This window comes from Clarias gariepinus, chromosome 10, assembly GCF_024256425.1.
Source record: "Clarias gariepinus isolate MV-2021 ecotype Netherlands chromosome 10, CGAR_prim_01v2, whole genome shotgun sequence".
NCBI classification, from domain to species: domain Eukaryota; kingdom Metazoa; phylum Chordata; class Actinopteri; order Siluriformes; family Clariidae; genus Clarias; species Clarias gariepinus.
Window position 1 is genome coordinate 5,219,655 of NC_071109.1, and position 14,207 is coordinate 5,233,861.

Below are 14,207 nucleotides of genomic sequence, written 5' to 3' on the forward strand. Positions count from 1 at the left end.
AAGTGGTTTAGTTTCATTCCCATTTTAATTTCTTTTTTTCCCCCTCATCCTTTTTTTTTAATTCTGTTCCACATTTCTATTCTGATTCTAATCCCATTTATATGATATACATTTATAGGTGATATGACTCTCCTGATTCTGACCCTGATTATTAATAATCCCATTTTTCTTTTTGGTTTTACTCTGACTCTGATCGTAAAGCACCAAATTATTTAATATCTGCCTAATTATTTTGGTTTATTGAACTGCGATTATTACAAAATAGGAATATACATATTAAAATAATTTAAAAAAATTATTTACCTTTTCATGTGTGTTCTTCCCTGTCTGTCCTCAGGGGCCACCTGGACAAAAAGGAGATAAGGTAAACAATCACTTAGATTATTTTTATTCCCAGCTAACAGTTTCTAAATATTAGTTTTTTCTGACCTTTAGGTTCTGCGAAAGTTCTATATTAAGCTTGGATTTCTATTAAATGTGTGAGCGTCCCTTTGCTATAACTTGGCTGTTGGAGCACTAGTTCATTATAATGCTAGTTTTTGTAAGAAAGGTTCCAATAATATTGTTAGGTGTTTTTATACTATTTAAGAAACGCTGTTTTGTAAAACTAATTAGGACGTTGCAAATGTTTTACTGAACGTTCTGATAGCATCCTCCATACAGAATAAGGCACAGGCTTAAACCTCACCTACATGTTACTTTGTCGTGCCGAAAGGTAATTGTCTCTCGCGCTTCACGGCAACCACATGTTTTTCCAAATTGTCTAGCAGCGAGCGGCGCAGTTCCTCTCTGCTGCCCTGCGTGCACACGGACACGAGAACGCCAAGCGTCAGACCACATCTTAAAAAAAATGCAATAAACAAAAAACAAGGCTTGGAATATTCCTGTTGATTATCTCTGGAAAAAGCCACAGGAGTTTGCCCTTAATCAGCGTCTCCCTTGCTCCACGGCACAAATTTCCTTTCTCATTAATCGCCATGTTTCCTTGTTTTAGTGGAAGTCAGGACATTATAATGATGAGCTGGAGGTTAAAATGACATACAAACACAGCAGAGAATCATAATCACTACATTTTCTGTCTTTTTTTTTTGTCTGTAGGGTGACCAGGGAGAGATTGGGCCACGGGTAAGTTCTTAATCTTCTTGGTAAACATTATCAGAATTCAATATTTAATTATGTCTCATTATCATTAAATACTACAGTTAATCTCTAAGAGGAAAATTATCTTGTCTTCCAAAGAAAAGTTCTGTTTGTATGTGTTATTAAAGAAGTTAAAAAGATAAAAACTGAAAATGAATAACAGTACAAGTTTATTTAAAGTTGTCATTTTGCAATCATAATGATTATTTGAATAGCACGAAATATATACATTTCCTTATTGAAGAGGATTGGGACCACCATTAAAAAAATTCAGAATTCTGAGAAAAAGAAGTCAGATTTACAATATTAAAGTTAAAATTCTGAGAAAAAGTCAAAAGAATACTACAAAAAAAAGTTATACTTTTATACTCAGAAATACTCACTTTAAAGTCAGAATTTTAATATTATCATTAGAATTCTAAAGGGAAAAAAAGTTAATTCTGAGTCAGATTTCAGAAAGTTTTGGGTGTAAAGTCAGAATTTTGAGATCAAAGTAGAAATTTTAAAGAAGAAAATTCAAAATTTTGAGTTTTTTAAGTTGAGTTTAAACAGAACTCAAACTGTTTTTTTTTTTTAATGGTGGCCTTAATCCTCTTCCATATGTCCCTCACGTGTCCAGTCTTCAGAGAACTAACTCTAAAGTCTGGGTATGTAAAAGTTTTCTAAATTTCTTGGAGTTGTAAGGAATACACTGGTATAATCATCCTTACTTAGCCATGCAATGATTTTCATACCAATTGTATTATGTTACCAAGTGAAATATCAGAGCATGCAAAGTACATTATCACTCAGCCGTCCAAAAAAGGCATCTTATTATTATTATTTTTAAAAAAGGAAGACGAGACAAGCCCCTTTTCCCCTTGATTTAAGTTTGTGACTGTTGAATTCAATCATGCCAATATTTTGCTTTCTGATTAACATATTGTAAGTTAACCATATTTATTAGAGATGCCTATGAAATATATTAATATGGTAATGATAAAAAATATTTTGGCATCTAAAAAACAAAGAAAAAAGACCAAAATCCAAGTGTGAAATCATTCAGTCTTTGTTTTGTTCCTCTCCTAAGCTGCACTCTCTCGTGGGGGTTAGGGATGGATATTTAATGTCCTTTATTTAGCTTTTTTAGGGGCAGGGGTAGGTCAGTAGGTAAGGTATTAGACTGTGATTCAGAAGGTTCCTGGTTCAATCCCCGGCACTATCAAGTTGCCCGTGTCGGGCCCTTGAGCACGACACTTAGCCCTCAACTGCTCAGATAAATAATGAGATAAAACTGTAAGTCACTCTGGATAAGGGCGTCTGCCAAATGTTGTTTTGGAGTAGCCACTCCCAGCAGACAGCTCCTGACCACACAGCTGATAATATTATTACTCCTGTACTTTCCTTACACCTGAAATGGAGGAATTTTGGGTTCAGGATGATTTAATCACCAATCCCGCTCAAGCCTGTATTGTATTAGTGACTGTAACGATGTCCATCATGTCTCCACTCCAGGGCCAGGCCACTCACGCAGGCCTGTACAGTAATCAGATACCCATCAAGGTTTGTCCGTCCTCTGTTTCTGTCCATGTGCTCTTTTAAACCGCTTCCGAAAGAGAGCCACCCGATTTCCTCTCACCCGCCGCTCCTCGGGCGCCCTGGCCAGGCTTTACACTCGCTTCTAAACCACACACGATCATTCCTGTTCTGATTATCTGCTCTTCTCTCCTCTCCTTCCTCTATCCTCTATCTGTTCACTCTGGTCCCCGGTGTTGGCAGATGGTCTTTCCTCGCTATGATCACGGCTTCATCTCTGCCGAGCAGCCCACGTTCCAGAGACGTATGCTGAAGGTAGCAGGACTGAAAGGCATGCCCTGTTTACTTACCACTCCGAGCTGCGCTTCTCTAACGTTAACGTCATGCATGTGTCTGTACGGTATGCATGCGGTCATGGCTTGAATTCTTTCTTTTTTCTATTTAGCCGGAATGAATAGCTAAGTATGCACACAGTGGGCCTCATTTATGAAACTCTATGAAATAAATTTACTCATAAATCATATGCAGCGGCATTTACTTATCAAAAGCCAGTTGGTTTGGGAAAATAAAAAAAACCATTAGTATCATAAGTATCACTGTTTAGTTTGCGTAAATTCAGACATGTTTATTTCAGTTACACACACACTGACTTGGTGCACAAACTGTAACAGACACCCATAACCAGTGCTGGTGGATGTTACTTTTTAAAGTAACTAATTACATTACAAAATTACTTTCATTAAAAAGTAATCAGTTACCTTACAGCGTTACTTTCTGATAAAAGTAACTAGTAGTTTGAGTACTTTTCCATTGCGGAAAATGAAAACTCCTTTGTGATTCCTCATGCATGTTGGTTTAGTCAAGACCTTTATAATTATTCTACCATCATCACTCAGTGAAGTTTGGCCCATAATCTGTTAACTACTAATACACCTATCTCACCTACGTGCTATCTCAACCGCATAGACGAGATAGGGGTATAACAGCAGGGGGACGGGTTATCGGGGGCGGGGCTTGTAGGACGATTTTCACACACACACACTAAGGCTTGGGAATGTTTGCTGTCTGGCTCACGGATTACAGAAATTATCTGAATAATGAATTACATTTTTGAAAATGTAACTAATTAACTGAGTACTTAATGGTGGATCTAACGTGTTAAATTACTCGTTACATCAAAAAGTAATCGAAGTACTCTGACGTTACTTTGTAACACGACACTCAACACTGCCCAAAACACACAGCCATTTCTCGAAAGAGAGCAATCCACAGCAATTCCATAAATAAAGATCTATAATGAGTACTAGCCATTCATTTGGGATAAAAGTAATGGCAGCCTATGAAAAGAGAACAAGTTAATGTGTGTTTATTGAAGCCAGTATGCCACATTGTCTGAGCTGCGTTACTGGAAGATTTAGCACATACCATGCATATCAGGTGAATTTTACTTTTGTGTCACAAATATGTCATTTTCAGCTCCACTTTTTATGCCACTTTTTTAAATGTATCATGATGGCGCTCGATTATGCATTTATTGGTCGATTTGAATTGACTCAGTTTTAAAATCATTCAGGTAAATTTTACATTAAAAATGTTAAATGGTCTGAAATAAACAAATTTCTTGAAAATATACATCAACTTTTGCAAGAAAATACAAACTGCTCGCTTCTTCCACAACTTCCTTACGTCTTCTTCTTTTAAATTTATGGGCAGTTGGTGCAACAGCACCACCTACTGGACTGGAGTGTGGAGCAGACTAAAAAAGATCAATGCTTTGTACAAGACATGACATTTATACAAACAACTATACAAGTTACACAGGATTTCAATGCTTATTTAATAATTGTATTAGTTTTTATAACTTCATAACCCATAAGCGATGGGACAAACCAGACAATTAATAATTTGTGCTATCGATTTTAAAATCACATTGCCGTCAAATCTGAGCTTAAATCAGCATGGCCATGGGTACAAAGGTGTTTTCACAATTTTATTTAAAAATAAGAATAAAAGAGTCCTACTGTGTGTAACTTTAGTGGATCATTACTTCTATCTTGCAGCATATTATTCACTGCACATTCACAAACAAATGTATTTGCAAATGGATATAAAAGTAAAACAATCTCATCTATATCGAAGGACTTTGATTTGTCCAAAACTTATGTCATTCATCGGTTTATTCTGCTCTCATCATCAGGGTGACCAAGGCCAGACTGGTCCACCAGGTCCTCCAGGCCCACCTGGACCCCCTGGACCAAGAGGGCCTCCTGGGAACACTGGGAAAGACGGACCCCGGGGTCCACCTGGAGAACAAGTGAGACATATTACACTTATAGCTGGCTCTGAAATGAGACTAGCACAGTTCCAGGCAAAAACACTAGCAGAGTCCCATGGAGCAACTGTCTGTACTTCCTGCGCTATGATTGGGTAGAACATTCCTGCCATCTGTGATTTCATGACTTAAGGCCACGTCTTCAAGCCATCATCTCATAAGTCGAAGGGCACGGATTTAATATTGTAGTGGTTTTTTATCTTAATTACTAGGGATTATATAAGAGATGACAGGCAGACACAGTTAACATGTTCATAATTTCACATTAAATGTTATACACAGTGACATTTGTGGCTAAACTGAGGCTACAGTATGGCTGCATGTCCTTGAAGCGATGGTGCATATAATTAAATCTGTGGCTATCTTTAGCCTTTATTACCCTTTAACCGCAGTGTCGTTGACTCACAACTATAAAGGAACGATTGACATCTGCATCTAATCCAGGCTCTGGGAGCGTTCATAAAAAACAAGCAACCGATGCATATTTTTATAACAATACAGCATCAGTGCATAAGTAGTCATAATTGAAATCATATTTTTTTAAGATCATGGAGTCACACGTGTGCTTTTACAGCGTGGGATTTTACCCATGTTGTATTAAAATGAGAAGTTTGCAGCATTACCGTTATATCCACTGATGTTTCGTTAGAAAAAAACGCCCGCACTCACTCGTATAACCCGAAAACAATGCTTTTTATATGCCGTGTAAATTCTCTTCAACATACTCAGAGTGTAAGTCTGGACTCCACTTGGACCAACACGCGTCGCTTTTTCATGGCTGTGGGGCGAAATGCATAGATTCACACCCCCATCAGCTGGTTCTGAGAACTAATAGACAAATAAATGGATGAAGGAAAGAATGAAGTGAATAGAGAATCTGACTCTTTGCCCTCTGTTCATCCATCTTGAGCGCAGATGTTGGAGTGGAAGTGAAGAACTGCTTTGTTATGTTGCCCCCTTGATCTGTAGAGTGAAATGAAAGTAAAATGCTCACGCTCGTGTGAGTTTTTGTTACATCTTGTGGTGTCCCAGTGCTGATGCACAACTAGTTTAAACCAGATGTCCTGTGAACTTTTCTGTCATAATACAAAGTTTTCGAGATTAGCTCTGTTTATAAGCAGTTTTATTTTTTTTTGCCATATATACTCCCTCAGACGCCTTAAAACCCAGCAGTAGAATTTCGCCTGGCCCCTGGGGACGAATTCTCCGTGCGCAATCTTGCAAATGTCGAAAAAGACGACGAGCATGCACTTTGTCGTGCCATGGACCCGCCTCGGCTTTTTGCGTCGTGGAAATGACGGGCTCTTCCACTGTCAAGACTGTTGTTTCATCTCAGAGTTGTACCCGTAAACCCAGGTTTCATCATCGGTAATGATCCTCAACATTAAGGACGGGTCATCCATGGCACGCTGATGTGAGTCCTTGGCAGACTTCCACGCGATGTCCCTTCTGCTTCTGGGTCAGCAGCCTGGGGACAACAACACAGCGCGTAAGGATTGCCTGGACTGTTCCGTATGACTCACCGACACCGACAGCGATGTGGATTGTTCTTCCACGATCATCGTGCACAAGTTGCCAAACGGTTTTAACATTTTCGGGGGTTGAACTCGTTGAAGGTCTTCCTGATCTCTCGTTATCTTTCAGTGATGTTCTTCCCCTCTTGGAGTATGTGTGCCGCTCAAAATACCTTAAACGATTTGTTGCAGCTTTGCCATAAACTTGCAGAATTATGTCAAACGTCTCTGTGGCAGATTTGCCCAGTTTCATGCAGAAATTCATGTTCACTCTTTATTCTAACTTGCTATTCATGATGAAACGGCAGACATGGTCACAATAGCACCAGTTGAACAGCTTCTGATGTACACAGGACGATGTCTTTTGGCACACTGACTTATGAATGTCGGCATTTTCTGTGACTGTGCCATGCAGCCTTGTGCTGCCATCTGTTGCTGTGTTACAGAACTAATAATAATAATAATAACCTTTTTAAACCTGTGCAATGTATGTTTAAAGCACATTGTGTCAAATTTAGTAGCAGTTCGATTCTCTTTATTTACGCATAACATCATTCATACAGCTCTCTCTCTCTCTCTCTCTCTAGGGTTTCCCTGGAATTGATGGATATCAGGTTGGTGTTGTGACCTTTTATTATCCCACTATACTTGTACTTCCTCTTAGCTAATAATCACAGCATCTCCTCTGCCTCTTTGTCTTCATCTCTCTCTCTCTTTCTTTCTCCTCTCACAGGGACTGAGAGGTTTACCAGGTGATCCGGTAAGATCCCTAAAACTCTTTACTCAGAGAACATCCATTTACAGTAGGGTTAAAAAACGTTAAAGAAAATTACTCTGTTTAGTAAATTCGAACATCCTGTTGAGGCCCGGTGTTGCATGTGTTGTGTTAAAGTTTAAAAGTTTTTTGTGTAAAGTTCTTCTTAGTACCGTACCGCACTATCAATGTGCCTTAGTGTTCATGCTTCTCTGACTAACACTCAGGGTGAAGATGGTCAACCAGGCCCGCAGGGACCCCCAGGGTCAAAGGTTAGAGCTTACACACCAATCTCACTAACACTAACAAATATTTTTTTTTAGTTGTCTTCTATCCTTCTGGCTTTAGTGCTGCATATGACATTAAAACCATTAACATTAAAACCACCTAGTTTTTGGGTTTCTTGGAGGTGTGCTGTGGAGTGGGAGTGGATGGGCCTTGGGTGCCCACGATCCTGTCACCAGTTTACCAGTTTAAAATTAGTGATCAGCTCAGTTACCTTGTTGGTAGTGTTGATGTTATGGCCAATCGGTGTAGTAGGAAATGAGGTAATTGCTGACAGCCAGTCGAATTCTATGAGGTGTAAAAACTGTATTTTCTTTCTTTTTAAGGAAATCTATATTTTAAAGATGTAACTTGAAATTTAATGATGCAATAACACAAAAAGAAATGGTTATTATTATGTCATAATACAACTGTAACAGTCAATTTTATTCGAATATGTAAATGTAGGCCTTGGATGAGTATGATATGTTACATTGGTTTTCCAGAGGAAGGGGTTTATTATATAACTATATTCTTCAAAATAAGGAAAATTTGTCCAAACTAATATTTCTCCATTTTTGGAAGGTTGAAGTTTTGCATGATTTTGCCTTACAGTGAACAAATCCTAAATCCAAGCCTCTTATAAATAAAGGTATCAAAGTGTATCTTTCTTTAAATATGCACCAGTGGTCCTTAAGGTTTAATGGTGTTCCTTTTATTAGTTGTAAACCTGAAAGATACAAAAGATAAACTTTGAATTAACCCTAGTTTTAATGATACTTACTGTACAGTTTGGCAGCTTGAATTTTGTGTATTTGGTGACATGGGTTGGTTTTTCTTTTTGCAGGGAGAATCCGGTGAACCAGGAGCCAAAGGTGAACGGGGCATGGACGGCCTCCCTGGTCTTAAAGTAAGCGTGCAGGACACAATATCTGCTCGCTTAGCTTAAAAATAATTAAATTAAGAGATTATCTATCATTAGGCCCTAAGCACTATGACATGTGAACGATGATGCCATGACTATGAAGCCATCGCCAGTGTGGTGCCCGGGTGGCGATGGCACAGGTGCTTGGGCCCGTTCATAGTTGCTTGCAGCTATATACTGTATATTTTAATTGTATTTCATTATGCTGCATGTGTTGTATGTTTTAGGGAGACAAAGGAGAAGTCGGAGAAACTGGACCTCAGGGAGAAACAGTGAGTAAAGAAGAAATAATCATGTCACCTAAAGAAATCAAAGGAAACTTCCAACTATTTCAAACTGCTCACCATGAGCTTTACTTGTAAACAAGTCTAAAGTGATGTGCAGTTTGTAGGAGAATCTCAGTGTAGTTTTTGTAGAATTATTTGTTATATATAATAGTTACATATTGATATGACTAATGTGAAATGTTGCTGTTTGGTGATCAGGGTCCACAGGGTGAGAAAGGTGCAACGGGCTCAAGTGACGTCATCGCCTTCAACGACAAACTACTAGATGCTTTTCAGGTAAGGCATGATGACGTTTTAAAGTGAGATATTTTCCCAGAGTATAAAAATTATACATACGGTTTTGTAACATGAAATAAATAAGTCATAACAGACATGGGACAATAGAAGGTTTCCTTACTGAACTGTTACAAATCTCTGATACTGGAGACTCTCTGATACTGTTTTCTTCTGTATTGATTTATTATCCTGCATCAGTCAGCACTACAGCAGGTGGAGTGTCTGCTTAACGAGCCTATGGTATAATTACCATAGAAATTATATTAGTTGTACAGTAGAAACGTATTAGAACAAGGGGATTAACATAATATTGTAATTTACACTACAGACAGAACTACTGTTTTAGCTGCTGTTATATAAAAAACATTAATCAACACCTTCAACAATCAAGTAAAAGTATTAGTATTAGAATTTTTGACCTGAGAACTCTTAATCATTCTGTTGACAAAAGCTAAATTACTTTACGAATGTAACATTAACATGGGTGTAAACATACAGAAGGAGTTTTATATCCTGTATGTGCTGTTTATAAAAACATATTATATATAATAAAAAATCATTTATCACAAGTGATTTAATTTTTAGTAGTGTTTAGGAAAAATTTTCAAAGCTTGATCTGAAGTGTGTTGCTTTTCCCCGGCAGGCGATCCACACCATCAGTGTTTCGGTAAACCTGATGAAAGCATGGGCTTGATGTTATGTTTGACGTGTCTCTATCTAACAGTGTGAACCTGAACACGTGTTGAGTTGTGTGTCAGTGTGTGATACGCATGCAGCTACAGTAATTCCATATCAATACCTAAAAAATAGTTTTTTTTCTCACTCCACCTTAATGGTGGTTATTTTTTCTGAAATGGGAAATCTTGAAGTTTTTTATACTTCTTTTTGCTTATTTTTTTTTTATAATTACAGAAGGGGTGTTTAAGTCAAACTGGGACTTTCAGTTGTGCAGAATAACCGATTACAGTTATGAGAGTAAAAACAGACTGTCTGCTCCATGTCTGAAACGCTGGCCTCCCAGGAACTCCTTTACCTCCCCTTTCCTTTAAATAAAAAAAATGGCCTGGTTTTATAATCGAAGGAGCTTTGTTTTGCACGACAATGCATGCCCTCATGCATTTGCACAGAAACTCGGCTAGAAGTTATCGCCACGTTCCCTGTACTGTCCTGACCTCACTCCAAGTCATTTCCACATGTTTTTGCCAGTAAAGGAGTTTCTGGGAGCCAGTGTTTCAGCCGTGGATCATGGATTCTTGAATAATTCATTGGATAATCAATGGTTCCTAGCCTTATCTTAAGTGCTTCTATTAAGAAAATATGTTGTTTTAGGGGTCTGCATAGAACCTTAAAGGGTTTCCCAAATGTCAACCTGGACACTTTTTGATCCATTAGGTCCATTAGATAATCTAGAGTTCTTAGTTTCCATATCGCACCTTTGATTCTAGACTGTATTGTAGCACGATGTTTACAGATGACAAAAACATCCCATAACCCTGTCATCTTATTGCCACAGGGACCTCCCGGTCCTCCAGGTCCTCCAGGACCCCCAGGAGTTCCAGGAAAGGACGGAACTAAGGTAAGCTTAGAAGAGGAAGTACATTCTGTATGACGTTTCAGCGATGTAGTGATGTGGTAATAAAAGGTGTGTTAGCAGTGTGGCTGTATCATGTATCGTGTGTGTTTGTGTGTGAATGCAGGGAGAACTGGGCTTACCTGGAATAGCTGGAGTTGATGGAGAGAAGGTGATCACTTTGGGAAAAAATATTTTTTATCCATTTATTGTTACTTTGCCCATACATAAACATCCGTACAGATGAAACAGAAAGCGTAGATCAGTTGTACTGTAATATAATGCAGTGTTGTTGATCACTGTGTACAGTCTGGTATTATTGATTACATCACATGTACATTTAAATGTTTTGAAGACAACATTATCTTTTTTTAAATTGAAATTAATGTTAAATAAAAAAAATAATCACAAAAAGAGAGAGTAATAACTAATGGGTAACTAGTATTAATAATAGTTGCCCCTTTGTGTGTGTGTGTGTGTTAGGGAGATAAAGGAGATGCTGGAGAACCAGGAAGCCCTGGAGAAAGAGGAGAGAAAGGAGAGATGGGACTCTCTGGACCTGCTGTATGTAATCTAATCTAATATCATTACTAAGAGTCGGTGTGTTCATTTTGCATCATTATTACAATGTTTGTGTGTGTGTGTCAGGGAATGGATGGACAGAAAGGAGAGAAAGGAGACAGCAGACTAGAAGACAACCTGGTAAGGACATTTCCATTAGATAGCCTTAAATGCTCTTCAACATTGTATGTGTGTTCAAATATTTTATTTTTATGTTTGTTTGTTTGTTTGTTTTTTTCATCTCAAGGTTCAGATGATTTCTCAGCCAGGGCCACCGGGCCCTCCAGGCCCAAGAGGACCCCCGGGATTTATGGTGAGTTCAAGCTGCGAGCTGATTGCTCATTGGCTGTCTTTAAGATGGTAGTGACTAGGGATGTAAGTCACCAGGGATCACACGATACGATACTGTCACGATACCCAGGTGTCGATTAGATTTGTATTGCAATTCTGTATCACAATATCACGATGTAAAAAATGTCCCAATTCAATATTAATATTATTATTCTTGGCATTTTGTTAAAATTCTAGTTGTTTTTGGACACCTATAGGATCATAGAGGAACTGCAAGATGTTACCACCTCAAATGTAAAAACAAACATAAATGACAACTTATTGTTAAAAATATTTTTGGGGGGAGTCAGTGTCATGATACAAGGTGGCTTAGTGGTTAGCACTGTCACACGGTCCGTGTTCAATTCTCACCTCGGGTCTGTGGCATGGAGTTTGCATGTTCCCCCCGTGCTTGGTGGGTTTTCTCCGGGTACTCCGGTTTCCTCCAACAGTCCAAAGACAAATTACCTGTAGTGTGTAAATGAGCATTTGAGTCTGTTTATATATTTATATATTGCCCTGTAATGGATTGGCACCCCAGGGTCCAGGGTGTACTCTGCCTCATGCTCTAAGTCTCCTGTGATTAGCTCCAGCCCCCACGACCCTGTATACAGGATAAAGCAGTACAGATGTCGAGTGAGTGAGTGAGTGAGTGAATGTCATGATACATGAATTGCAACACAAAAGGATAATTTTTATATATTACTGTATTAATTTTCCCCCGGCATCTTAAGTAGTTACTTTATAAAGCCAATTTCTATATATTCCTATAACAGTCATTTTTAAGTCGTACATTTTAAATGCACAAAATCATATCTTGATAGCAAGTGATGATGTCTTAAGTAAGGAAAATGTTATGTAATATATTTCAGTATGACATTATTGTATTACAAATATAAGATTTAAGCATTCTTCCAGAAATACTTTTTGATGTAAGTTTAAAATGGTCTAATTCTGTTGAAAAATTAAGATTAATTCACTTTTATTACTAGATATGAGTATAAATGTGTAAAAGTAGCAAAAGTGCCAATAGAATGAGAAAATTTCAGCTAAGGGTTAGGCTTAATTCACTTAAATATTATATAGAGAGAAAAATATTGACAGAATAATTATATATGTGTGCTTATATTCAAGATATTTTTACTTATATATTTATTATTATTATTAATTTTTTTTATCATATATTTTTCCAAATGTATGTTTGGGTTTTCACAAATAAAACTTTCCCCTGACATTAAATAACACTTTTATTTATTTATTTTTTTTTAGGGTCATCCTGGTATTCCTGGTCCAAAGGTAAGTTTAACATTAGGATATATTTCTCTCTAGTAACTAAACTGATGAAGCATATTTTGATTCAATAGGCAATATCACACCAGAATAACTGCTGTTGTACTGAATATCAGCACGGCTGTGATGAAGCCACTGGCCTGAGGGCGTAGACTGAGTGATGAAGATATCACCCTATCACGCCTTATACTATAATTTTAATATTACAATATTTAAAGGTGATTTACTTCATAGTGTCATACTTTAACCTGCTCTTACAGGGTGATGCAGGAGAGTGTGTTAAAGGAGAGAAGGGAGACAGAGGAGTTCCGGGAATCCAGGTGAGAACACAACCTTTTCCCAAATCTACTGAAACGCATAACAAATCATTTCAAATGTAAAGGATAAATTGTAAAACCTGATGTTTTTCAGGGTCCTCAGGGCCCACATGGCCTCATGGGTCCTGCAGGGTTGGTCGGCCTTCCGGGATCCAAGGGTGAAAAAGTAAGAGCTGGAATTGCACTGAATTACAGCATATGAACAGAATATGGCTTAGAGTATAACTTTAAAGCGACTGATCAAAGGTGACCTGCTTCATTGTTAAATATGATTAAATGAAGGAATAATAGTCATTGACTTATTGTTAATCATGTAACAAAAAGAGTTTTATTCCTCTTATGGTAGGTGTTCAAGTCAAACCGGGACTTTTGAATAAGAGAACACAGTTATTAGAGTAAAAACTAATAACGATAATCCCTATAATACACTAATGCACTTATCCCAGTGTTTCACTAGTGTTTGGATACTGGCATCAAGGTAGAAAGTGTTCTTCCTGCTTCACGTCTGAAGCGCTGGCCTCCCAGGAACTCCTTTAATTACCCAAACATGTGGAAGCGGCTTGGAGCGAGGTCAGGGTTGTGGCATTGACTCCCAGCCGGGTTCCTGTAATGTGCAAGTGGTGTTGGTGAATGATCGTGTGTACAGTTTACACAGACAGATGCGTCTCTTCTGCAAGTTGGTGACAAGTCCTCAGTCGATTATCACTTGCTAAACGTTTGTTTACTCTGCACCTCGTTTCACACACGAGCACTACCATGCAGTAATAGGAAACACGTATCACTTATCAACACGGCTTAAAGCAATCGCTTGGATCTCTTCTTCTGCTCATGACCTGTCTAGTCCTGGTTTGACTTGAACCTCTCATATCTTGTAGTTTATTGCAAGAGATCCTCATACTTGTAGAAATGTATATTGGTGAGGAAGCTGTTACAGTTGACTTGAAGCTGTTACTATAGAAACGATGATTAGAGCTGTAACGAGTGCTAGAGCTGCTGTTCTCGAGAATAAATTGTCTCCTTCTGTGTCTTTTCAGGGAAAACAAGGAGAGGTGGGATTAGACGTAAGTGTCTGATAACAGTATTAGACCTGACTTTGATGTTCTGAGGCTGTGAAAGTTTCACACTCGTGTGT

The 14,207-nt window shown here is 38.1% G+C and overlaps 1 protein-coding gene across 1 annotated transcript in view; it reads left to right on the forward strand.

The window, feature by feature from the left end:
- The window catches only part of col23a1a (collagen type XXIII alpha 1 chain a), a 138,823-nt gene that overhangs the window by 119,264 nt on the left and 5,352 nt on the right, over positions 1-14,207 (forward strand). Inside the window, exons 8-26 of the mRNA XM_053505111.1 lie at positions 338-364; positions 1,099-1,125; positions 2,899-2,970; positions 4,853-4,969; positions 7,089-7,115; positions 7,235-7,261; positions 7,483-7,527; positions 8,367-8,429; positions 8,672-8,716; positions 8,930-9,007; positions 10,521-10,583; positions 10,705-10,749; positions 11,061-11,141; positions 11,226-11,279; positions 11,386-11,451; positions 12,738-12,764; positions 13,019-13,078; positions 13,170-13,241; positions 14,110-14,136. Of these exons, the coding sequence (XP_053361086.1) occupies positions 338-364; positions 1,099-1,125; positions 2,899-2,970; positions 4,853-4,969; positions 7,089-7,115; positions 7,235-7,261; positions 7,483-7,527; positions 8,367-8,429; positions 8,672-8,716; positions 8,930-9,007; positions 10,521-10,583; positions 10,705-10,749; positions 11,061-11,141; positions 11,226-11,279; positions 11,386-11,451; positions 12,738-12,764; positions 13,019-13,078; positions 13,170-13,241; positions 14,110-14,136 (1,023 nt within the window). The remainder of the gene's footprint in view (positions 1-337; positions 365-1,098; positions 1,126-2,898; positions 2,971-4,852; positions 4,970-7,088; positions 7,116-7,234; positions 7,262-7,482; positions 7,528-8,366; positions 8,430-8,671; positions 8,717-8,929; positions 9,008-10,520; positions 10,584-10,704; positions 10,750-11,060; positions 11,142-11,225; positions 11,280-11,385; positions 11,452-12,737; positions 12,765-13,018; positions 13,079-13,169; positions 13,242-14,109; positions 14,137-14,207) is intronic.